This window comes from Semicossyphus pulcher, unplaced genomic scaffold (assembly GCF_022749685.1).
Source record: "Semicossyphus pulcher isolate SPU_LCO1_2020_fin unplaced genomic scaffold, fSemPul1.0.p SCAF_14, whole genome shotgun sequence".
Classification (NCBI taxonomy): domain Eukaryota; kingdom Metazoa; phylum Chordata; class Actinopteri; order Labriformes; family Labridae; genus Semicossyphus; species Semicossyphus pulcher.
The window spans coordinates 24,102,562-24,128,272 of NW_027211648.1; the positions used below are offsets into that span (position 1 = coordinate 24,102,562).

The following is a 25,711-nucleotide window of genomic DNA, read 5'->3' on the forward strand; positions in this document are numbered from 1 at the left end:
AAGGGACAAGACGACCTTGTGCTAGCAGACAAGAACGCTTATCAGTTACACAGCACTGTGAAGCAGGACATGAGGCAGCATCCTGGTTGAAATGCAGTGTTCTCTTAAAATTAATTGGGAAAATAACCAGTAGACTTGATGCAGTGGTTCCCAACATTCTTGACTGATGATCTCCTTCAAATAAGAAAAGTGATTGTTTCAAGTTAATTGAAGATAACGTGGACATTAATGTTGGAATAAACAAAAAGGTTCATACAACATTTCAAAAGCTCAGTACAAGGTGAACTAAGAACACACGGCAGGACCTAATGTACCAGAAGTCCTGCCTTGCTATTTTTTTTCCTTGGCACATTCCTCAGTATACTTTATAATATAACATGGGTGCCAAGAAATGCACAGGGCACAGGAGCATGGGACAGAAATCTGTCAAATACAAGAGTTAAGACATACTCTTGTTATTCCCTGTGGAGACATTAGCTGTGCTATTTGTGGGCCTCTGCAGGATTCCTGCTGTTGTGTCTTTCTTGGAGAGTTTACGGGCCCTGCCTGGCACAGTCCCCTCGCTCTGCCCGGCCCACCGTTTATCCCCACAACTATTTTTAAAACGGCTGGAATTCAATCAAAACATTAACTTTCTGCTCAATCCTTTTAAAGCCCAGAGCCGTGCTCCTTGTTTTCTGTTCCACATGCCGAGTGATGAGATGGGTATGAGGGGAGGAAGAGGGTTTCATTGCGGGGAAATAACTGCAAATGGAGCAGGGGGAGAGTTTGTGATGTTAGAGGATTTGATAGTTGGTTTATTCCTCTCTGTGCCCCTTTCAAGTTAACACATTCCTGTACTGGTGGATCCACTTGGCTTTTTACAGGGTGATAAAGAGTGGGAGCAGGCAAAGGAAGATTGACAGCTCTATAATATCAACAGCAGGTCGGGTAAATAAAATGGAAAACAATAGAATGAGTTGAAATGTAGCTCTTACTTATAAAACTCCTGCCTACTGCTTCTCTGCAACTTCAACTGGTTTAAACTCTTTGTATTTTGCAGGAGTTGCTAAGCAACCAGCTGAAACCCTTTGGCTGGACTACAGTAGAGCAGAGATAAAGCTCAAGTGCTATCTAATAGATACATAACGACTCGTACTGATAAGCCTGGCTGGACAGATACTCGTATCAGCTCAGGAAGACATTAGTGTAAGGCTGTCACTGTAAGTTGTACAGGGAAGTGCTCCTGTTCATCAGGCTCTGGAAAAAGAACCAACATCATGGTTTGTAATTATTTACATCCATTGTTACAAAAAACCCTTTCCCTTTAGTGTTAGTGAAGCATTACTGTAGACAAGGAAAGGAGGATCTGTGCTTGTCTCAAACGGGTCCATATTTGTCAGATGAATCAAATTTTAACTTGTCAATTCAGTTCAACACTTCCTCAGAGACTTGGCAGTAATTGAATATGCATAAATATAACCACTTCAACTCAGTAGCTGAGAAATGTCCTCCAGAGTCTGTTTGGCGGTTTGTGCAGTAACGCTAATGGAAGCAAATTGAAAGAGCTGCATGCAGCCACTCCTCTTGTGTAACTCAAATACATTAAACAGCTAATTATTTATGACCTACAAGGTCTTAAGCCTGGCCTGTTTTATCAGCCAACAAAGGCTTATTACTACAACAGATAAATGGTATCAGAGTGTGTGCTTTCAGAGATGTGCTGATATGAAAACTTTTTTTTTTTTTTACAGCATGTATAATGCAGAAACCAATGCTTGAGGTGATATAAAGATGCTGTCATCACATAGTTTATGTTTTAAGCCTATTTGACTCGGTGCACAATCCACACAGAAAGGGTTAATTTTCGTTCCAGATATCTACTACATCAGCTGCAATATTGGTAATCGTTGAATATTGGTAATACCCCCTATAATGTGTACTGGTCTCAAATATTCCATATCAGGCTTAAAGGGCAAGTTTGCTGATTTGGCCCTGGAAAACCTCTGCCAGACTATGCAAAATGCATCATCTGGCCTCCAGGGAGCATGCTAAACTACACTTCCTCAATCTAGGACGATGTCCGATGTCATTCAAAATCGTCAGGTTTGAAATGTAGACTGCAGACCCAAAGATTTTATAGACGATCCACTGGTATTTTCTCGTCGTATTCTGGATTCTGAACGGGTCTGACCCATCGCCTGCAGCTTCATTCTAGCGTCTCTCGCTGGGCCATTCCTTTCAGAGGGAGGGGCGCAATGCATGCTGGGTGTTGTAGGAATGTAGAAGGGGCAAAACCACAAGCTATGGCGCCAATTTCAAATATTATTGCTTCTATCGATTACAGAGAACACCAGCTTTGACTGACAGCAGCTTTTTCCAGGGGAGAACTGCTCCTTTAAAGGGGAATGTAACCCATTTTCACAAACAACATATATCATCACAAACGAGCCTCGTTGACACTTCTGGATGCTTCTTTGGCTGCCTTCACTGAAAAGGAAAAACAATTGTGTCTCGAACATGATTTCACTCCTTCACTGCAGAGCCACTGGCGCCTCTCGCCGTCACCAGGGCAACATGTATTTCTTTATTTATCCTTCCTCCACATCTTGTTTAATGGGGTGTTAGTGAAATGACATAGAAAGGAATAATATGTCATGAAGAGGTCTAGTGTGTAGGGAATGTTTGCTACATGCATGTAGCGAGTCGGTGCCTACACGTTGCTACGCCAGTGTTGACTTTAGGGCAACTGACGAACAACTTTATCATCTTTCTCATGTCTAAAGTTGGAAATCTGTGAAACTGAATTCCCTCTGTGTTGGAGTCTTTACCATTACACCCTTTGATACAGAGTGTAACATTATGTACATGGCTGATTATTAAAGGTTTATTTCCTCTCTTTGATTTGACAGTTTATTCATCAATTGCATTGGACAGAAAAGCCCAAATGCACCTTCTGGTACATAAGCTTCACGTGTGACCTGTCCCAGCTGTGTCCAGCTTGTCTTGTTTCTGCAAACAATCACATTTTTCTGCCTGCAATCACAGAGTTGAGAGACAGACAGTCATGTAAGCAGCAGCCCTTGTGAGTTCACTTAGAGAGGCCTGAAGCATTTTGTGGTTTCATGGTTTACCTATTTCCTTCTGAAAATCAGTATGAGCCCTGCAGATGGTTTTGATAGTTTTCATTCTTCAAGACTTAATTTGCCAAATTTATCATACTTTATTTTCACTAGCATCTGATAGATTTGAGCCTGTTGTGGTTTGGATAATAAGTTGCTATGAAACCATGTGTTTCAATGATAACAGCAATAAATCTAATACTAAAAAAATAGACATGTATTCATTTCTCATTATAACACAGGCCTACGTGAAAATTAAATGTTTATGCAACTAAACGCATGATTTATTTGAGTAGCATTATGAAAATGTTATCTGGGATACATCATTGCTGTTTGATGTACGATGACAACTTAACCTCAAGCTGCTCAGACCTGCAGTATAACAGATGTACTCTTGGCATCACACACTGTGACGGATATGGAAATGACTAATGATGCTGCACATAAGGTCAACAATGTGTCCTTCTTCCTACTTATCGACTAACAGTGCCTCTTGAAGGGAAATAAGAAATAAACAAAAAGTCTGCCTAAAGTTACCTTTTTAGAAATATAAACAGCACCTGTGGTTTGTGCAGTCATTTGTCTTGTAACACAATCACTGTGTCACAGCAATGCAGCTACCTCAACAGCATCATCTTTGAAACTGTCCACAGTAAGGCATCATGGAGCCGCAGTGTATATGCATGAACCTTTGGGTATTGTATTGTGTACTGTTGAGAAATTTTTGGGTGTCAATTTTTCTGTGGCTTTGTACTTCCTGTTGCTTTGAAGACACTTTTGCAAGCAAATCACGAGTCCAAACGGTGAGGAGATACACCATACAGTGAGCTGGATGCACGGTGTACATGGCTGTACCTGTAGCTGGCAAGCATTTTGTGATTTTTTGGCTGGAAGTGCAGAGCAGCAGCAGCAGCAGAATGCTGCCTCAGAGGAAATGACTTGCACACAGGGACTGACTTCATGACACAGTGAAATTATCTGCCAGCCCTGGGGTGGGGTGGATCATTTCCTGTATTGTCGTGCTCGTAGGGAGATCCTCGTGCGCGTGTATGTGTACATGCACACGTACCCGGCAACCCCTCTCCAACCCCCCGGCGTGTGTATTTTTTTCCCTTAAATAGTAGTTTTGTGTGAGGTCAGTCCTTTAATGGGGAAGGGAAGTTGATATGATGAAACAGAGTGTTCAGCTCGCTGCAGACTGACTGCAGCCGAGCGAAGAACGATGGAGAGAGCAGGCGGAAAGGCAGATAAGACAGGGGGAGAACAGAAGAAAAAAGCAAAAGAGACAAGAGAACTAGAACAAAATTAGAAGTGAAGGATACATGAAACAGATTGTGCCATCCTGTCTAACGTCGTAAAGATCGGGGAACAAGGAGAAAGAAAAAAAAAAAAGACACGTTTGATAGAAACCAGTTTAGACCACTGGGTCAGAGTGGGGTTATTGTGTTCTCTGCTGGCTTGGTCCAGTGTTTCAAACTGCTCCTCATTGACCGTTCAGGAATGTGTGCCTGACAAAAGTTGATATATGACTTCCTTATTGTTACACACTGTAACAATTAGGGGTTTTGCATCAGTCTGTGTTTTGCTTATTTAATGGTTTCCCTACATTGCTCCAGGTGGAACTATGTGTAAATATAAAATCCCTGAACATTACAAATAGTCAGCTGGTGTTCAGTCGACCTGACAAGCTGCTGCAGAGCCGCGCTCCAGTTCCCAGCCTCCGTTCCTGTTTGGGTTGCTGCAACACACACTGTTCAGAGTGGAGTATAGAATCCAGCCCTGAAACTGACCACATCTTGTAGAGCGTTATAAGACAAATTTTATATCACATATCTTTTACTTACTCAGTTTAATTGTCGACTCCTCCTTGGCACAAATGTAATTTATCTGTCTTCACAATGCTACGTTTCCTTTTTCTCACTGTATATCACATATTCTTTCTGTATGTCCATGTATGTCCAGGGCAGTGACTAGTCTAGTGCATTTGTGTGTCGTGTTTCTGTGTGTCTGTGTAAGATCAGTGATGCAATAAAGAGGAAAGTGTAGCTAGCTAGCTACATTGTTGGCTAAATACACTGAGCACCTGGCTTTTCAGCAAGTTACCTAGATACAACTAAATTTAATCATAAAATTACACCAACAAGCGCAAGAAATGTTTATCATCCTCGCACAGTTGTGGCACTTAAAAAGAATTGTGACAGTAGCCAAAAGGCTTTTGCTAACAAGCTAACGTTGCAAGCTAACAGTAACAACTTCAACAACATTAGCTTGCTATTAGCTTAGAAATTCAGAGTTGCTGTGCTACTCTCCTTGCAACATTATTTTCAGTGGCTAACATGCTTATGTGTAAACAGTAGTGCCTAAACAAAATGAGCATAGGCCTTTAAAGCTAGCTACCTAGCTCAACTCAATTTCATCATAAAAGTAATCCAACCAGTGCACATAATTTCAATCACCTGTAAGCTCTACTACATGTTGTTGTGGCATCACTGTGAATATTCACTAGCTATAGCAAAAACACTAGCTATAGCATTTTAGAAGGCAAGTTAACGTTGCTGTTAGCATGGAAGTTTACGGACACCATGCTTTTTTCTTTTAACTACAGGTGCTTGTCTCTTGTGGATCAAGGATAACTCATAATCATTAATTAATTAAGTATTTATTTGTGCCTTCCTTGTCTGTTTACCTTTAGTTAAATCTTGGGTCTCCATAAGATGATATCATATATCTTAAAGGTCCCATATTATGCAACATTCACTTTGGAATGGTTTTCTAACAATAATATGCGTCCCCAGCCTGTCTACAAACCCCCCTGAAATGAGAAAAGTCTATCCTCTCCTCTCTTGCTTGCTCCACTTTTCAGAAAATGTGTGCTGAAACAGCCCGATTGCAGCTTTTCCCTACATGACGTCATGAAGGGCAATAACACCTCCTCCAGGTTGGTGACCCCGCCCAAGATAAATGTTTGGTCTGCCCCCTGAAACTTCCTGGTGGGTGCTATTTTATTCCTCTCGCAAACGCTGCTCCGGGAAAATAAACATGGCGAAGGTACGGGCAAAGCACGGCAGTTGCTCTGTTGTTGGCTGCACAAACGAGCACAGGAGTCTACTTTTACCTCCTTCGTATGAGGTTTTGTTGCTTTAGTGTATAGGCCTACCGAGCGTGATAGCCTGTTGGTTTTAGCATAGCAGCTAACGTAAGTTACTGTTGGTAACATAGTTTCCTTATACTACGTTAAAACCCGTTACCACTCTACGGCCCGCCGGCGGGCCGTCATCGCTATTACTACAACATTAGCCCTGCAGCTACGATGATAACTTTATGTTGCCACTCGTGTGTCACATCGTTGGAAAGCTCAAGATCAAGCTCAAGATTCGATTGATATTAACCATTAAAAGATCCAATCACCACAGCGGGTGCAATCAACGGCAACAGAACATAAACATTTACAAAATTGACGTAACTCACCGATGAAGGCTCGCTGTATTCCACTGATGCATATTATTTTCATAAATTCACTCCTGGTACATTGCTAAAGGTCCAGATGATATAATCCAGTAAAGTATTTAGTCCAAAAGCATTATTCCATCAATACGTATCCATGGATCGCCGTTCGTCGTCACTAATCAGCCGTCAGAAATGCCGCATTTCCCCGTGTATTTACTATAATAACTTCATATTCCCTTTGAAGTGCCGCTCCGTTCTGGTATCAAAGTGGAGGCGAGCTTCTTAGCTTTCTATAGAGGTCTCATTTGAACCAATAGGAGCTTCCATTACTGATTCTCAGCCTACAATAGCCAACCAGAGTCGGTGTTGAAGGAAGGTGCCTGTCCCTCTTTGACTGAAGGCAGAGCCGGCCAATAGCAACCGAATTAGCGCATGGTACTGGAGCGGGAGGGGCGTGGACAGGCACAGCTCATTATCATTTAAAGCTACAGACACAGAAACAGCTTATTCTCAGTAGAGGGAGTTACAGGCTGGCTGAAGTCCAGGAACAAACTGGGTTTTTAGGCAACAGACTTCAAATTGACTGTTCTGGGACCTCTGAGACCTATGTGAACTTGCTGAAAAGGAGTATAATATGGGACCTTTAAATATTAGCATCAAGTAAAAGTTAATTTTGAAATCCAGGTTTTTGAGAAGTTGCTGTTTTTAGCTTGAGCTGCAACAATGAATCAATAAAAAGAAAATCGCCAAATCATTTGATAATTCATTATTATGTCAAATATTTGCGAGTTACAGCTTCCTAAACCTAAGCAATGTTTCTTTTCTGAATGTTGTACATGTCTGTATTGGTGTTTTGAACCGTTGGTTTATTTTAAGAGAAATTGCAATGAGCAATCTTCGTCTAATCAGCTGCTAAACAAAATAATTGTTACACCCATACAGTTGTGCATTATATTCACCATAATTAATTTGATCAACTCCCCAGAAATGTACTTTACTAATAACATCATGTGTCATGTTATTTCCTGTAGGCTTCTCATACCCCCCCCAAAAAAAAGAATCTGAACCGGAGTGCGGTTCATGCCGTTTTTAACAGCAGCTACATCCTGTGTGAAGGTGACTTATTATCTGTTAGACAGACTAATGTCAAATAGTCATAGCAACAGTTTGTTTGTCATTCATCAGCAGATGAATATCAACAGAATCAAGTAGGCTGCAGCTGATGGAAGAATTAGTCATCCTGCCTCTCTCTCTCTCTCTCTGTCCGTCTCTCTCTCTCTCTCTCTGTCCGTCTCTCTCTCTCTCTCCCTCTCTCAAACAAAGACTTCAGTTGAATCCACTTTCATTGCTTGTTGTTGCTATTTATTTATCCAGTCTGTCAACTTACACACTGCTGAAAGAAATGTTCGGGCAAAGCTGTTCATTTTCATTCAGACTTGCTGTGTAGTCATGTTGATGTATAACTGAAGTTTGAGTGTAGGCCAGCTGCTACATGAAATGCATTCAGTCCTGCACTCCACTGCCTTTATTTGGTAGAATGTTCACCAGTTTGGTTTACTTAATGTTCTGTAAATCAGAGTCTGGAAAAAACAGTTTATTTATTTCTAAGTGGCACTGTTGCTAAAATGTAGTGTTTATTAAGAGTGAAAGTCAGTCAGGGAAACATATTTCCCCTGTAGTTGGGTCAGAAAAATCATTCCTGCATCATGTCCATCACAAGGTAAATGCTTTAAATGAATTTACTTAAGTAGTTAGAAAGTTGTGCACATTTTAAATTAATAATAATTAATTTGACACTTAAGCTGTGCGTTTCACCACCAGGCTCATAATCACCTTGTTTGCAATTTAAAGCTGATGATACAAAAAGACAGTGTTTTGCTTTGTCACTTATTAGCTGTCTATCTTATTTAGCTGACTCACATTATGACGCAACATGTTATGATGAACTCTTCCATGTAAAGCATGTCTCATACTCGCCCTTGTAGCATCTTGCTTACTGACAGTACTGTATATCTGAAGAAAAAGTGATAAGAGCAGCTGGAACTCTTTAAAATGCCGTGTGATTTCTCAAAATGTGTAATTTTATTCCCCGTTTGCAGCACTACATATTTCTAATTCAGATTGGAAAGATGGACACACTGGAAACGGCAGGGTTCTGTTTCTGACTGTTAGTTCCCGAGTATATGCAAAGATTTTAGTACAACGCTGTAGGGCTGAGCGGTATACCGGTTTCACACAGTCACCGGTGTCACATTCTGCTACGACATGGATTTAGCAACACCGGGATAAACACAAATGCTTCGGTTTCGTACACACGTAAACAAAAACTCCCCAAACTTCTCTACAGGAAAAGTCCGTCTGATATCACAGAGCACACAGAGACCTGACGCTCTGCATGCAGAGTGCAGTTGCCTGTAAACATATGCTTGATGCTGCAGCTGTCATATATAATTTCGGCGTGATGATTGAGTCAGACGCACAGTTATGCGAGTCGGCTTTTCAGTGAATGTGTCCCCTTTATTAGCGAACCCTCGCACTGGTGCTGTGGCCACATGAACGGACCGTTCACGGAGCAGAGATGCCGCGGAGTGTTTACTTTTAGCTACTTCACCTGCTGTGCACACAGCATGAGGTTGTGTGTTTGGCAGTAGTAGTAGTAGGAAATAGGATGCGCAAGTTTTTGTTTACAAAAGTTACCGTCATGGGGCTGAACACGCTGATTAAACATACATTTGAACATGGTAGATGATAAGTAACCCTGTTGCAGCCCACAAGTCTATTTGTAGTCGATGAGCCAAGTGTGGTAAAAATAGGAGTGATTTTTGTTTTGTAAAATAGAAAATAGACTTTAAAGTACCAAATAATATTAAGTATAATTGTTTGTATGTACATGAAAACACATTGATGTGTTCCCTTACATTAAAAATGGAGCAAAAAGTGCTAAAATCATGTTTTGAGTAGAGTACCTTTTCATTTTGTAATACTGCAATATAATACATATACCGCCAAAAGGAAAATAAATATTAATATTATAAAATATACATTTAGGTCATATCACCCACCCTCACTTGGCTGCATTCAAAAGATGAAATAAGTGATGGCTGAAAATGATGTGACTTTTTCATACAGTATTCACACTTCATATACTGTGTTTTTTGGACAGTCACTTTACTGCCTTTGTTTGTTGATGTTGACATATAACACTGCAGTATTAGTATGATTTCATTCAGGGATGCACCGATACCACTGTTTTTTCCGGACCAAGTACAAGTACTTAAATTTTGATAATTGCCGATACCAAGTACAGATATGAGTCCTTAAAAATATCATTACAGTTCTCATAATGACTTTAAAAATATGTTTCATTTCATCAGATGTTCCTCACTTTCTGACTGTAACAAAGTAAATCAACAGAATGATGCCACTGCAACTGTTGCTGACATTTTAAGACTCAAGTTTCTTTTGCTAAACAAACAAACACGACACTGCCATACATTTTATTTTTGTGTAAGGCTGGCATCAAGCCGTGAAATGGTATTCGGGTGTGGTACTCGTCTTAGTTTTACGAATACGAGTACAAGTACAAGTACAAGTACTTCAGCGCTGATAGTGGCCGATACCCGATACTGGTATCGGTGAAGCCCTAATTTCATTCCGCCTATTTCACGTGGCACCTGTTTTGAAGGATCCAAAACAGGTGCCATGTGAAATACAATCATGACATTTTGAAATTGTGGAGTTTGTCATGTGTCATGGGCAGCACAGTGGTGCAGTGGCTAGCGCTGTTGCCACAGCTGGAAGGTCCCTGGTTCAAATCCCAGTTTGGACAAAGTGGACCTTTCTGTGTGGAGTTTGCATGTTCTCCCCGTGCATGCTTGGGTTCCCTCGTGCTTCCTCCCACAGTCCAAACACACGCCCGATCGGTTAATCGGCGACTCTAAATTGCCCTTAGGTGTGAATGTGAACGCGAAAGGTTGTCTGTCTCTATGTGTCTGCCCTTTGATTGACTGGTGACCAGGGTGTACCTCGCCTCTCGCCCAGTGACAGCTGGAATAAACTTCAGCCCCCCTGCGACCCTCAACAGGATAAGCGGCATAGATGATGGATGGATTGAGATTGTCACCATCACCATTGTTTTAGTGAGAGGTCACACTTTAAGTGACCACGAAAGTCTGCAAATATCTGTTGAAAATGTACTTCTTTCAATGATTTCTTTTGGTCATGACTGATATTTGATTGTTTTATCTTTCTGTATAGGACTCCATCAACGCCCTGGTCTTAGACTTGGACTACCCTGCGCTACGCAAGAACAAAAACATTGAAACCTTCCTAAACAGATGTGAGTAGATTTTGTGAGAGAGAGAGGGACATGGAGGACATTTGTCTTCTCTATGAGCTGAAGTGTTTTATTAATGAATTACTTATTCTCTTTATGCTCAGATGAGAAAGTCATAGGACAGACTCGCGACCTGCAGATGAAGTCTGAAGACTTCGACAGAGTTAAAGTGATTGGTCGGGGGGCATTTGGTGAAGTCCAACTGGTGAGTATTTGTTTCCATTTTCAAGTACCTTCACGTGATGGATTAGGTCAAAAGGGGAAATCTCAGCCTTGGTTTTCTGAAAGACTATTCAAAATTGAATTGTAATGAATTAAACTGTGTTTCACTGTAAATAGTAAGTTAGACAGAGGCTTTACTCTGGCTAACTACTGTGGTATGAACTCGAAAAAGAAACTGCTTGTCTTGTGATTTACTTTTATTAATGGGTCTTAAGTTTGGCGAAATGTCAACATCATGATGCAGATTTGTAAACAGTAAAAATGAAGCTTTGTCTCAAGAGGAGAAGAAAACTACTGCTCGTTTGTTGAACGGAGGTCGGATCAATTATTTATGATGGCTTTCATTACACCGCGTCAGGGAATTTATCTCAAGTTGAAATTTTAATCTAGAACAGATTGTTGCTAAACTTGTGTGCAGATATCTGTTTATAGAGATTAATATGAAGCTAAATCATCGTCACATAGCTGCTGATGGGAGCCGGGTGTCATTACGGCGCATTACGATCCGCCTGCTTTTACTTTCCATACGGACTGTTTTTCCTGCATACACCGCAGCTTGCTGATACGTGATTGATCAATATTACTCGGACAACAAGTGTAGTACCAACGGAAACCAGAACACTTGTCATCCCTAAAATCTGTGACCCTGCCTACAGATTCGACATTTCTGTGTAGAATCTGTAAATAGAGATTATAAGGCCGTTGACCTGTAATCCACCATTTGGTCTAAATGTGTCTCAGGATAAAAGTTGTATTTGACATTATGTCTTCAACTCTGGTTAACCCGGTCTCACCACCATTCAGGTCCGGCATAAAGCCTCTCAGAAGGTCTACGCCATGAAGCTACTGAGCAAGTTTGAGATGATCAAGCGCTCAGACTCGGCTTTCTTCTGGGAAGAAAGAGACATCATGGCCTTTGCCAACAGTCCCTGGGTTGTGCAGGTATAAAGTTTAAGTTACACCAGACTGTTTATTTCACAAGAAATTTACTTTCAGCTTTGACTAACAGATGAGGTGCTACCATGCTAAAATAGATATCTCTTAATAATAATGGCTTGTGTTTGGGTTTTTCAGTTGTGCTGTGCCTTCCAAGACGAGCACTACCTCTACATGGTGATGGAGTACATGCCAGGAGGTGACCTGGTCAACCTCACAAGCACCTACGACGTGCCAGAGAAATGGGCCAAATTCTACACAGCAGAGGTGGTGATGGCCCTGGATGCCATTCACTCCATGGGCTTCATCCATCGGGACGTCAAACCAGACAACATGCTGCTGGACAGACTCGGGCACCTCAAGTTAGCCGACTTTGGAACGTGCATGAAGATGAATTCTGTGAGTTTTATCACATCATTGAAACTCAAACAGTAGCTTTGATTCCTCCTGATCTTATAAACTGTATGTTTGGATTTATATCCATCCATCGTCTTTAGATAAGACAAAAACCCTAAACTTAGATTATAAAGTCAAAACATGCGTGTAAGATTTTGCAGGATATTGACTGCAGGATTTGTGTTGCAGACCGGCATGGTGCACTGTGATACAGCAGTCGGGACTCCAGACTACATCTCTCCCGAGGTGCTGAAATCTCAGGGAGGAGACGGGTATTATGGAAGAGAGTGTGACTGGTGGTCTGTAGGGGTCTTCATCTTCGAGATGCTTGTTGGTCAGTGAACATTTAATTAAGTTACAGTGATTTCACAAAGCAAGAGATGTTTTCAGAGTATATTTGTATTAGAAGAGATGGTATTATTCATCTGGTACTGTCAATGACATGTTGGAAACATCATAGTTTGTAAAACAAATGTTTCTCCATTATTCTAGTGCGGTGTATGATTGCTGTATTCCTTTAATTGGTTAGGTGACACACCGTTCTATGCTGACTCTCTGGTGGGAACCTACAGTAAGATCATGGACCATAAAAACTCCCTTAACTTCCCCGATGACGTGGATATCTCCAAAGATGCTAAGAATATCATCTGTGCCTTCCTGACTGACAGGTAGAAAGAGTTTCTCATGTTGATGCTTTTAAGCTGCGCACAGTACACGTATGTTTACCACTAGGTCAGTTTGAGATTTTGTTTTTAAAGGAAATAAAAGTCTGATATTTTGCTCACATTCTTATGAACTCTGTTCTTATTACTTTAATAATTGAACACATAATCCTGCACCGGGTCGGTTAACTGCCTTGTAACCTGCAAAACAGTTGAGTAACAGGCGAACTAAATCAGGGCAGGTAGTCTTTCTTTAAAGAAATCCCAAAGTAAAAAATAACTTTTAACATCTAGATCAGCTTTTATTATTTAGCTAGATTAGTCACCAAGCTGGGAGTAAAAAAATAGGTCTTTTGTCTTATGTCCGACTTAGCTACACCCAACCTCTTGGTTCCAATTTACACCGAGTCCACCAAGCCTAACTGACACCGGTCGTAGCTGCGCCTGGTCTTATGATACGCTTCCACTTGAAAAGCAGTGAGTGTTGCCAAGCAACACATGTCTCAACTCACTAACTTCTCCCATCAAATTCTCTTCAGAGGATATGGATAACACAAAACTAAAGAAAAGAAAAATACATGTTACCGATAGCGAAATAAGGAAACTCATAGAGTTGTATAAAGAGCATAAAAAGGTTCTCACAGCAAAACTGAACAACACATACACACACACACACACACACACACACACACACACACACATACACACACACACACACACACACACACACAAAACAAACGATACTGACAAGGAAATTGATCACCGCTGCAATAAAAAGTCATAATCAAGCATTTATCATGTCTCGATCGGTGTTTTGAAAGGCCCTACTGGCATAAAATCTGAGCGCAAACAGCACCTGCAGGGCGGGGACAGCGCTGTGTTTCTGTCCAACACATGGTGTAGCTGTGGGGACTGCTCTTTAGTTCAAACAGGACTTGTCTGTCAAAGGTTAACCTTTGTGTTAACCTTTCGAAGATGTGCTGCCACTGTGATACTATTACTGTTTGTTTTACCTTGGATTTAAGTCTGACTTTCTAAACTTAAGTCTGCTCCATCCTAGGCGTAAAAGATACACCCAGGTGCAACACAAAAAAGGCTTAAGTCTAACTGGTGTACAGGGCGAAACTTAAAGTCTGTCTTAACTTTCCGCTTTAAGTTGGACATAACCTTACACCCAGGTGTACGCCCAGCCGGTGCACTCGGCTCCAGGATTTTAATGCCTCCGCTTTCGCGACAGCTGTGGCCAGAAGCATTAATGTTTTCCTGATGTGCCTCCTGTAAATGATTGTGGTGTGACTTCTCTTCTTTAAAGAAGGCCTACTTGTCCTATTGCTTTGTTTTTAAGGTAGATGTATTTTTTCAAATATTTTCAACATACAAATGTATCCCCCATCTTGGCCAGTTACATTGCCATTTTGAGGGAAACACTTATGGATGTAAACTGCAACTTGACTGGTTGGGAGAGGCATACAGCCGCAAGGTAGTAATAAAAATAGTTTTCATTTTGCCTGTAACACAATCTGTAACCCCTCAGTTCTCACAGGAAACATAGTGGGACGTACCTGATAGAACTGTGATGTACGCAAGCAGAACAGAAAACCAAACATATATTAACTGCTAGGGGAGGATTTGCCAAACTGTACCTGAGCATGACTCTAAGGGAATATGTATCAGTATGTCATGTGTAACTGTTACTACTGATACTGTTGAACAAAAGATCAAGGATAGATGAACTAATTTCTTCACAACTCTATGTCTTTGTTTTAAGGGAGGTGCGATTGGGCAGAAACGGCGTGGAGGAAATCAAGCGGCATCCTTTCTTCAAGAACGACCAGTGGACCTTCGACACCATCAGAGACAGTTAGTATCACAACACAAGTATCTTTACCTTAGCCAATAAAACATGCCTTTTATGTGCCTTAAGTACCAAACCACTGCTTTATCAGATCACAAGTAAAAGGTATTTATTAGACTTCTACTCCTAGTCGGTTACACAGGTATTCCTTTTTCCTGAAATTCACACTTTCCTTCTCTCACTCTCTCCTTCCTCAGCGGTTGCCCCTGTGGTCCCGGAGCTGAGCAGCGACATAGACACCAGTAATTTTGATGAGATTGAAGATGACAAAGGCGATGTAGAAACTTTTCCCACACCTAAGGCCTTTGTTGGAAATCAGTTACCCTTTGTTGGCTTCACATACTTTAAAGAAGACCAGTAAGTTGTCTGTTATCGCTCTTATTCAACACTTCTGCATGAATACATGATGTGTTGATTTGTGTTGATTTTGTTCCTTCTTCAGGTTACTTAATGCTTCCAACAATACCTCAGTGGCTCACGAGAATTCAAAAGGAGAGGTAGGTGATTTCACATCCTCACACAATACCTGCCAGGTGCACCTTGAACAACTCCAGTAATACGTCCTTCACAATCTACTAAGAGAAAACACACAAGGTGTCAGTTTTCATGACCACACAGAACAGGCCTGTTGACATTGCGATCAGTCTGGCTTCATACTGTAAGTCATTAAGGATTATCATGGAAATGACTCAGAAAAGGATTTCTTTTCTGATCCCATGATTTATTTGTACTTTGTTAGAATTTCAGTGTGCTTAGCCACACAGAAAGACTTAAGCAGCTTTCAGAGTAAGAAGCTGAGCTAAAAGCTAATCTGTCACTGACTTCAGTCCTAACTGAACAGACGAAACAATCCGCTACTACTTTGGAGGAAGACAACAAAGGCCTGGGATATATTTTTATACGATCATATTTACTTAGGGTTAATCTTTATTGTCTCTGCTTTCATCTTGAGAAGTTTGTCCTCCATGTTCCAGACAGAACTGAAATGCTGCTGAAAGGGGCCATATCTCTTGAATGGATATTCTCATGTTTTGAATGGGTTTCACATTGTTTGGGTGTTTATTGTTCACAGTGAAAAAGTGAAAACTGCATAATTTTGAGTTTTTCCAGAATGACATTTGTAAAAAGGTCGCCTCTGAAATGGGCCGTTCAGAACAGCTGCAGGTTTCCATGTAGAACCTTGCTTTCACTGAAATTGACCAATCCATATTCACCGTCATTCACATCAGGCTGCCTTCTTGCACTGGCTTGCAGTCGTTGTCAAGATTTCAGCTTACCATTCCAATACTGGCTTGTGCATATTACCCGAATAACCGATCCTAGAGCAGCAATGTTTTCTACACCTTTGGAGTGACAGTGCAGTGTGGCTGCTCCTCCGCGTGGGGGAGGGGCTATATAGTCACTCCAAATACTGTCAGCCAATCGTGGCTAAGGTCTGACCATTGAATGGCAAAACGGCTTGTTCGTTTCAGGAGGAAGGAGAGGCTCTGAAAAATAATTAAATTAAAATATGTATACAATTTTAAAAACGAAACAGACTTTACCAACGTGATTCAAAAACACATTAGATTAATAGAAAATGGATTGCATAACTAGAATATGTCCGCTTTAAACCATTGTTTTACAATAACTTTTAAGGGTGTAAGAAAATAGTAATAGAAAAGAGTGCTTCAGTATTGAAATAATATATTTTCTGATACTGTATCTCAAAAATGTTTCTCAGAAATCAATTTTTTATGCTTATTTTATTTTTATTACCAATACAGTGTGCTATGATGTTGGTTGTTACAGGTACTGTGAGAAATGCAAATACAGATCCCACAAGTCTGATTGTATAAAGATAGTGAACTTTTTTTTTTTTTTTTTAACTCTAACTAACTGGTGGTGTGTCATTTATACTGTAACATTTGTTTTAAAAAATCCCAATATATAGCCCCTGTACAGTATTACAAGAGCCCATTATAAACACTGTATCTTCAGATTCTTGCCAATAGCTCTATTAACCAGTAATCAAACCCAAAGTAAAGTATGTCCAAACTGCCAGCCTCCTTAGCTCTACAGAGAATTTCATAGTCCATATGTTGCTGTTGTTGTTTTGCTGATTCTGTGTCAATCCCACAGCTCTCAACAATGAAAAACAACCTCGAGAGCACATAGAAAAGCTGGATTTCACCAAGGACAGAACAGCAGACAAATAGAGCTTTAGGAAAGTGAACATTGGACTTCAATGAGTGACTGTTTATTAACAAGTCCACCACATCACCTAAAAGGTGGTTCTATGTCAGGGTTGATTTACAGCTTGTTGACCTGCCTCATAGTAACCTAAAAATTCAAATAAAAGCAGGTTTAATGATCACAAAGTCCTGAATTCTTAATCTTCAAGTAAATTCAAGTATAATGTCCAAGATTTGTATCTGCAATTGAGATTGTTACAGAATGAAGACAACTCCCATGCTCCCAATCTACGTCATAACAATATAAAACTACCTCTTTTATTCATGTTTTTATTGAGAGACCCTTTGCGCAACCTGCGTGCTTAGGTCACTGGGACATGTATGATTGGTCATCTGTTTTCTGTCCACAGTCAGCAGCACTGCAGAAGAAACTGTGCCACCTGGAGGTTCAGCTGAACAATGAGAAACAGGTCAAAGACGAAATAGAGCACAAATACAGGTACAGGAGTTAAAGAGGCATGACTTCACAGATTTGTCTTCATGTTTCACCACTTAAAGACTTCAGAGCCGTTAAAAGTGATGTCAAAGCTCTTGTAAAGGTCCTGTTTCTTCTTGCAGAGCCGCCACGTGCAGACTAGACAAAATCTGCAAAGAGCTAGAGGATGAGGTAAGTGAATCAACCTGAAGCAACAGTGGACTACTGCATCCACAGCACAGACACCTGTTACTGTTGGAGATCACTTGCATGTTTTTGGCTCTGTCCTACTCTTCATATTTGCCGGTGCAATGTCCCAGTTTCCCTCAAGGATCATGTATATTCCATCTTTTTTGAGTTAACTATTTAAGTCAGAACAATGATATCCTCAGTCTTCGCTTGGCTTTGATTCAGTTGAATATCAATCTGTCATATTAACTGAGGTTGAGCTGGAGCACTCGCCGACTTCTAATAGCCACATCAAAGTATCTGTTGGAGTTGGATTTGTGTTAAGCCCCAATTGGATTCTCAGGAACATTTTCTCATTTAGGGGATCGCAGCAGCGTGAAACCCGCCCCCTAGGACATGTTGAACAAAGTATGTAAGGATTGATTTTTTTAGGTGAGCAGCAGGAAGAGTCTGGAGTCGAGTCTGAGGCAGCTGGAGAGAGAGAAAGCTCTGCTGCAGCACAAGAGCCTGGAGAGCCACCGCAAGGCAGAGAGCGAGGCGGACAGGAAGCGCTGCCTGGAGAACGAAGGTGACACGAAACACAATGAATTAATGATCTTGTTGCATAATAAAATCTAAAAATGTATGTACAGACGTGTTTTGTTACCACTTTTTTCTAAAGCTGTGTTGTCAACAAATGCAGTGACACATTCTTTTTCTGCTGTTGATAGATTATTTTTATTAATATAAAATCTAGTGAAGCATTACATCCTGCTTGATGGCTATCGTTATTTCTCTTTTAATTTGAAATACATGTTTTTAATGGCAGTTTACAGACAGTTAAAATGAGAAATTGTGGGTAATACTGCCATCACATGGACAAATAGACACCAAAACAGTGTGCAGACATGCTCGCCAGAAAAAACAACAGCAAAAGTCTGCTTTTTGGCTTGCCATAAAATTAACCTGTCTTTTAGTGTATCTGTTTTAATGTAAATATTCTGTTGTCTGATCCCCTAATCTCCCCCCATTAATGACAACTTAATACTTCAATGTTGTTGTTGTACATGAGTGTACGAGAGAGGTTTGGGGCATTGAAAGACTTTTATTTTGAGTTTTTCTGAAGAATTTTAAAATAATATAAATATAAATAAAATAAAGTTCAGAATAATATGTTGGTCTGTATTTGCCTGTGTTGTGCAGTCAACAGCCTTCGAGATCAGCTGGATGACATGAAGAGAAGAAACCAGAATTCACACATTTCCAATGAGAAGAACATCCACCTGCAGAAACAGGTCAGTCACTGAGTGTTCGCTACGACTGACAGGAAAGTAAAAATAATGAATATTATATCTTACAGAAATAACAATTATTAGACTCAGTGGATTACATTAATGTGCATCTTTTGGACATTTTTTGATATCTTATTCCCTAAACTGAATACTGGGAACCTTTGCATTCTCTAGACAATATCTCAATATTCCTTTACAGACTTTTTAGGGAGATATATTCTATATTAGATATTTTGTTCATGCACTTTTCTTATTTAATTCTATTTCTTTTCATATTCTGAATTGTAAATAATAACTTGGGGAAAAAAAACTTGGTAGTTTATGTGATTCTGATAGATTTCAGAAAGTACTAAATTGTAAATTGCAAACTTTATACACAATGATTGTGTCTCTTTTTACAAAATAAGAGAACTTAATTGAAAGGTTTGCATAGAACAGACATACTGTGACTGCAAACAACAACAACATAGATGAGGGTCACCGGTAGCTCAGTTTGTAGAACATGAGCCCCATGTACACAGGCTGAGTCCTCGGCCCCAGGCTGGCCTCCAGCCTTCAGCACTATGTTGCATGTCATCCATGCTCTTTCTTCCTGTATTTCCTGTCCCCCTTCAGCTGTCATATCTAAAAAAGGCAAATGCCAAAAAAAATCTTGTCTTTAATTTCTTTGTCTCATCTCAATCAGCTGGAAGAAGCAAACACATTGCTACGGGCAGAGTCTGAGGCAGCAACAAGGCTCCGTAAAACCCAGACGGACAGCAGCAAGCAGCTGCAGCAGCTGGAGGCCAACGTGCGCGAGCTGCAGGACAAATCCTGCCTGCTGGAGCGTAGCAAGCTGAGCCTGGAGAAGGAATGCATCAGCCTGCAGGCTGCACTGGAGACAGAGAGGAGGGAGCACAGCCAGGGCTCAGAGACCATCAGCGACCTGATGGGTGGGTGATAAACATGCACATAGAGTATAAAGAAGATGATATAGAAAGATTTCCAGACTGTTAACATGCTCATTTGTATGTATTGATAAGCAGTTATTGGTGCAGGGGATATGGCCTTAAAATATGTTCTCAGATTTCATTTTTACACCACATCCAATCTGCGACTGTGATGCCCCTCATGTTACAATGTTTTAGCATTGGTTTTTGTGCTGCACTTTCTTTGTGCAAGTCACAGTACCACACGCCACTCTGTTACATGCCTTCTGATGATGTTGGAATTAATTAGTTATGCCTTAAGTTGTTGTAGCTGAACTAAACAACAGACAGTGGTTTGCTTGAAGACATACGTTTTCCGAATTCCAGATGACTGCGTAACTATCAACTACAGGAGCTCAGGGAAGCGATGGCGGCTTCATATCCTTATACCCAAGTTAAAGATATCATCTCGAAGTGTTTCATTTAAATGTCTGTTAAGTCACTATCTACAGGCGAATGAGTTAACACGATGATGATTGAGCCTATGGCCCACTGATGAAAGCCTTTGCATTTGCAGTATATAGTATTATTCTGGACTGGGTGTCTGTGGCGACATCCGCAGAAAAAATCACAAGCGGCGCTCAGTCAGTGATGCGTTTTCCATCACCCAGAGAGGGTAGGCGGAGCTAAGCGGCTGCTTTTCCCGTCTCTGCAAGCGTTGCGAGTAAACAGTAATTTACTATGGCTGGACAAACAAAGAAAAGATCGATGACTACAGATACAACTTCAAACAGAAGTAAAAATACAAAGAAAAAGACACAAATTTGACGCTCAGATATGGCAAAAGTCTAAAAAGGAAAGCAACCGTCAGCCAGGAAAATCAAGAGTTACAACCATAACAAAGGGAGCCAACCGTAGATGTCTGGTTATCTGGGACGTTTGCTCCGGTAATTGCCTTTTATCGCCATCAAGGTGCCATCAAATAGAAAGAAACTTTGAGATTATATCTTTAAAGTGAAAGATCAATCTTCATTTTTTAACATCATCCTGAAACACAAATTCGACTTATTTGATTAAAGGGATTTATTTACCAGCTTAAGCAGATATGCAGCACATGCATATTTGACAAACGATTCTGCGTCAGAGAATTTGTGATGTAGTGACTCATGAAGGTCTCAGATTTCAGAGGAGAGCAAGATGCACCAGAGAACTGTGCCACACAAGCACAGAGGGCACCATGGAGGCTTTACAGGCCTTACTAAGGAGTTTACACCGTGGAATCAATTCAGCAAACACACTCGCTTTCTGTGTTTGTGTGTGTGAGAGGTTGAGTCAAATTTATTGTCAGAGCTTTTAATCATAACAGGTTTGTCTGGAGGTGATTTAAAGAGCCATTGTAACTCAAACAATAACAAATAAAGCTGATATTTAGAGATATGGGGCCTTAGGCCAGTATGACTGATTAAACAAACCTGAGTGTAGAGAATAGAAATATATGGGATACTCTCCCTCTTTTGGACTGACTCGTCATAAAACAACAGTCTGTTTCTCTGTTTCAGCTGGTTAGTGTTTAATAGTAGCTGTGTTACTGTACGAGGGCTTATGTTATCATTAAGGCTTATAATTCAGCTTTTATCTGATAAGGGCAATACCAAGTTTATTTAAACTGTCCTATAAAAGCCTTTATATGAGTGTTTTATTTAGCTGAGGTCATACTGCTGAAGCAAACATCGTAAACACACCCAGAGTCCTGCTCAGTCCCTCCTTTTGTTTTTACATTTAAACTCCCCAGCTTTCTTTAATGAACCAGGATATTTGAGAGATAGCATTCAGTCGATACATGTGAATATTCATCCAAATATTGCCCCAAGCTGTTTTCTTTGAATAATCAGAGTGTTGTGTGTATATAAACAAACTCTTTGTGTAACCTGGCATTGCTACAAAGAACACACTATCACACTCTAGCTTGTATGTCGCTCAGTACTATAAAGAAAAAAATAAGGAAACGTAAAAATATAATATAGTTTATTCTTTTGTGTTTCTACTTTACAATATACTTTGTTTTAGGGATTGAAACATGGTTCTCAAACGACTCTTTTCTTGCAGGACGCATTTCTGGCCTGGAGGAGGAGGCACGTCAGCAGAGACAGACTCTGTCCAAGACTGAGAGTGAGAAGAGACAGCTTCAGGAAAAACATACAGACATGGAGAAGGTAAACCTCTTGTTCTTATTCTTTTAATGGTTTTTAGTCATCAAGTATCACCCTCTCCTTTTCTTGAGCCGGGATGCTCTTTGGTTAATTTGAATTAAGTTTTAGGCCTGAAAAAAAAGTGTGAGTGATCTTAATGCAGAGATGTAACAACAAAACTAAAATACGCCATCGGCCTGTTCATGAAGCAGCCTGCCTCCCTTTCCTTCTTGATTGAAGACCAAGAGGCTGTTTAGTCGTATAAATTCCTAGGGGTAACTCAGACACCTTGAACTGCAATAATCAGTCCCTCCAGCATTTTTCTGTGATTGTTGCAGCCATAAATGCCTGATTGCAAGTCAGCTTTTTTTTAAAGTTGCAATGAAAGTTGAGGTGTCCATCGCATGACACATCAACTGTTAGTAGAGATGGGTATCGTAATTTTTTGCTCCTGTTTCCACCCTTAACAAGTGTTGTTGTACTTGTGGCTACAAGCATTGTCGGCATCGACTCTGGTGAAGTGTAACAACATTTTTGAATGTTTAGTTCTCTCCGCCATCGTCACAAGCAGGATCTCTTGTGTGCTGAGTGTGTGTGTGTGTGTGTGTGTGTGTGTGTGTGTGCTGTAGCGGTTGTAGTGTGTGTGAGCGAGAGTGTCCCCCGCCCCTTGCAAACAGGCTCCGTGAGAGAGATCTGTCTTCTGGGTTGGGAATATGCATCATAGAAACTTCAGATAAAGGATTAAATGTGCAAGATAATGCTTTTGTAGCAGAACAAACAGGACATTAATTCTCTTAATTTCTCCAGTACTGAAAGCAGAACCGATAACGTCAGAGTTTATCAATACTACGGTCTTTCATAATTCAGCCCCAGGGCCCGTTTAATACCGGGTTTTGGTACCCATCGCTGTAAGCAACTGGGACAAACACTCAAGTAAAGCCATGTATTGACTAAGCGAGCTGTTTGTCTTCTGACATCACCTATGGTTGATTTCTGTGTCAGGACTCCAAATAAAATGTGCAAAAACTGAAGGACACTACATTCAATAGCTATGAAATGCTCATGTCTTACTGCACGTTCAATGCTATCCATATGCAAAAGGGAGATTCTACATGTTGTTAAAAGATTTACTCTGTTCTACTCATTTCTCTGCTGCTGTGGCAGCATAAAACAATTGACAAGAGACATGGGGATTACTATCTCACTGTGCAATGAATATTTAAAATCAGTGCTGACAAAAACATCAGTAATCAGTAAGTAAAACAGTAGAAGATGTCTGATGTTTTACAACACTGCACACCTCAGGAGATCGATGTTTTGAAGATCAAAGAAGTGAGTTTGGTGATGTACATGACTTCACACACTCAGCGAAATTTGCGATAAACCTGCAGCAATTGGCCAAACTTGCAGGGTTGAGAAAAAGTTGCTGCAATTTGTTGAATTTGCATGAATTTGTCGGACGCAACTTTGCAACTTCCTCTTGGGACTGAAAATTCTATTAAACATATATATTCTTTGCCAGAGTTCTCAGTATTCAGTAATCAGTATTATAAAAATTATATAATTTTTACTTCTTAAAAACAAGCTCTATAAAAGTTGTACATTGATTTCTAAAGATGACAACTTTAAATCTTACAGTGATTCAGATTATGTTAGTTTAGTGCTCTTCTTCTGAGCTTTTCTGTTTGCCATCATGTCATCTTTATGTTATTGGATGTGTGGTTTCACTGGGTTTATCAGAACATCTGTCCCCTTGTTTTTCTTTGTACAGGAGATGAGCAACAAAGAGATTGATTTGACCTACAAGCTGAAGGTGCTGCAGCAGGAGCTGGAGCAGGAGGAGGCCTCTCATAAGGCCACCAGGGCGCTGCTGGCTGACAAGAGCAAGATCAAAGTAACTATCGAGGGTGCCAAGTCAGAGTCCATGAAGGGTAAGAGAACCGAGCCTTAACACACACCTCTTTGTTTATTTCAACTGTCTGTTCGTCCTAGTTGTTATGAAGGAGAAGCAATTAAAAGTTGGACATAAGGCTGCTGTTTAGCATATGGTAACTCTGCAGGAAATCCACCTTGGTAAAAAATCTTCCACCTCTATTTACGTCAGAGTTGGGCGCCAGGCAGCCCATGGCCGACCCCGCCATAAACCCCGCTCAGGCCTCTGCAGATCCCAATCCAGCCCTGCTCACTGGGAGGCTGCGGAGTACTTTTCTTTTTTTCTGCCCGCCCAGGCAGATGCTAATTCTGCAGCCGCTCCCCCTCAGTTTTCTCCTACCAGCAGATCTAAGCTTCTGTTCAGCAGTGTAAAGAGCAGCCTGAGGACATCGAAGGGAAAAATATCTTACCTATGAATTATGATCAAGTTTCAACATAAACTATAGTCAATATTTAGCCAATCAACATTGTCGGAAAGTACGAAAAAAAAAAGAATTATTATTTCAATTGCAAACAGTTGATTAACATAACTTAAGCATCAGGAAAATCTATTGACATAATTAAATATGTCCCATCCAGAGATGGAGCAGAAGCTGGCGGAGGAACGATCAGCCAAACTACGGCTGGAGAACCGAATCCTTGAGCTGGAGAAGCACAGCAGCATGATGGACTGCGACTACAAACAGGCTCTGCAGAAACTCGATGAGCTGCGGAGACACAAGGACCGACTGACTGAGGAGGTGAGTGAGTGTTTGTATTCTGTGCAGGGCAACAGTGAAGTGTGTGTTGGATATTAAATGCATGCTGCAGAAACCAATCTTCTAGCTTATGTAACAATGTGTCAACTCTAAGCTGAATAGGAATAGTAGCAAAAGTAGCTATTTTAATATTCTAGACAATGAAAGCCACAGCCGCTCATAATTGTTCTGTCCCTCTCTATTTTAATTCATCCTTTTAGGTGAAGAACCTCACGCTGAAGATTGAGCAGGAGACCCAGAAGCGTAACCTGACCCAGAATGACTTGAAGGCCCAGAACCAGCAGCTCAGTTCTCTTCGAACCTCCGAAAAGCAACTCAAGCAGGAAACAAACCACCTGCTGGACATTAAACGCAGCCTGGAGAAACAGAACCAAGAGCTGCGCAAGTCAGTTTACAGTTTGTTCCTCACATTCATGCTCGAGACTTCATATCTTGAAATAAAGATGATGATGAGTAATACATTCTGTTCTTTTTGACGACAGGGAAAGACAAGACACAGACGGACAAATGAAGGAGTTACAGGACCAGTTAGAAGCTGAGCAGTATTTCTCTGTGAGTCTGTATACAGCCCTGTTATTACAAATTTGGACATGTGTGTGCAACATTATGGTTCTGCATCTTGCTTGCTTAGTGTGTGGGCTGTCATCTGCCACAAGAACATTTCTGTTATTTTAGGAGCTAATGCATGTTGTAGTGTTTATCGACTAGCTGATGAACGAATCAATGTTCACTGCCCAGTTCCAAATGAATGTAATATTTCATTAGTTCTCAGGAACAGTATTTAAAGTAATAATCTCGAAGATTTTCATTTAAATAAATGTCTGTTAAGTCTAAATCTAAATCTATCGCCGAATGAGGTA

At 40.6% G+C, this 25,711-nt stretch overlaps 1 protein-coding gene across 2 annotated transcripts in view; it reads left to right on the forward strand.

The window, feature by feature from the left end:
• Nucleotides 1–25,711, forward strand: part of rock2a (rho-associated, coiled-coil containing protein kinase 2a) — a 48,434-nt gene that overhangs the window by 11,860 nt on the left and 10,863 nt on the right. For both annotated transcript variants that reach the window (XM_069661326.1, XM_069661327.1), the window contains exons 2-20: nucleotides 10,806–10,887; nucleotides 10,989–11,089; nucleotides 11,911–12,048; nucleotides 12,181–12,441; nucleotides 12,628–12,772; nucleotides 12,968–13,106; nucleotides 14,869–14,960; nucleotides 15,153–15,312; nucleotides 15,398–15,452; nucleotides 17,540–17,628; nucleotides 17,748–17,796; nucleotides 18,226–18,361; nucleotides 18,976–19,067; nucleotides 19,750–19,996; nucleotides 22,079–22,185; nucleotides 23,933–24,092; nucleotides 24,673–24,833; nucleotides 25,052–25,236; nucleotides 25,334–25,403. In XM_069661326.1, coding sequence (XP_069517427.1) covers nucleotides 10,806–10,887; nucleotides 10,989–11,089; nucleotides 11,911–12,048; nucleotides 12,181–12,441; nucleotides 12,628–12,772; nucleotides 12,968–13,106; nucleotides 14,869–14,960; nucleotides 15,153–15,312; nucleotides 15,398–15,452; nucleotides 17,540–17,628; nucleotides 17,748–17,796; nucleotides 18,226–18,361; nucleotides 18,976–19,067; nucleotides 19,750–19,996; nucleotides 22,079–22,185; nucleotides 23,933–24,092; nucleotides 24,673–24,833; nucleotides 25,052–25,236; nucleotides 25,334–25,403 — 2,469 coding nt within the window. The remainder of the gene's footprint in view (nucleotides 1–10,805; nucleotides 10,888–10,988; nucleotides 11,090–11,910; nucleotides 12,049–12,180; nucleotides 12,442–12,627; nucleotides 12,773–12,967; nucleotides 13,107–14,868; nucleotides 14,961–15,152; nucleotides 15,313–15,397; nucleotides 15,453–17,539; nucleotides 17,629–17,747; nucleotides 17,797–18,225; nucleotides 18,362–18,975; nucleotides 19,068–19,749; nucleotides 19,997–22,078; nucleotides 22,186–23,932; nucleotides 24,093–24,672; nucleotides 24,834–25,051; nucleotides 25,237–25,333; nucleotides 25,404–25,711) is intronic.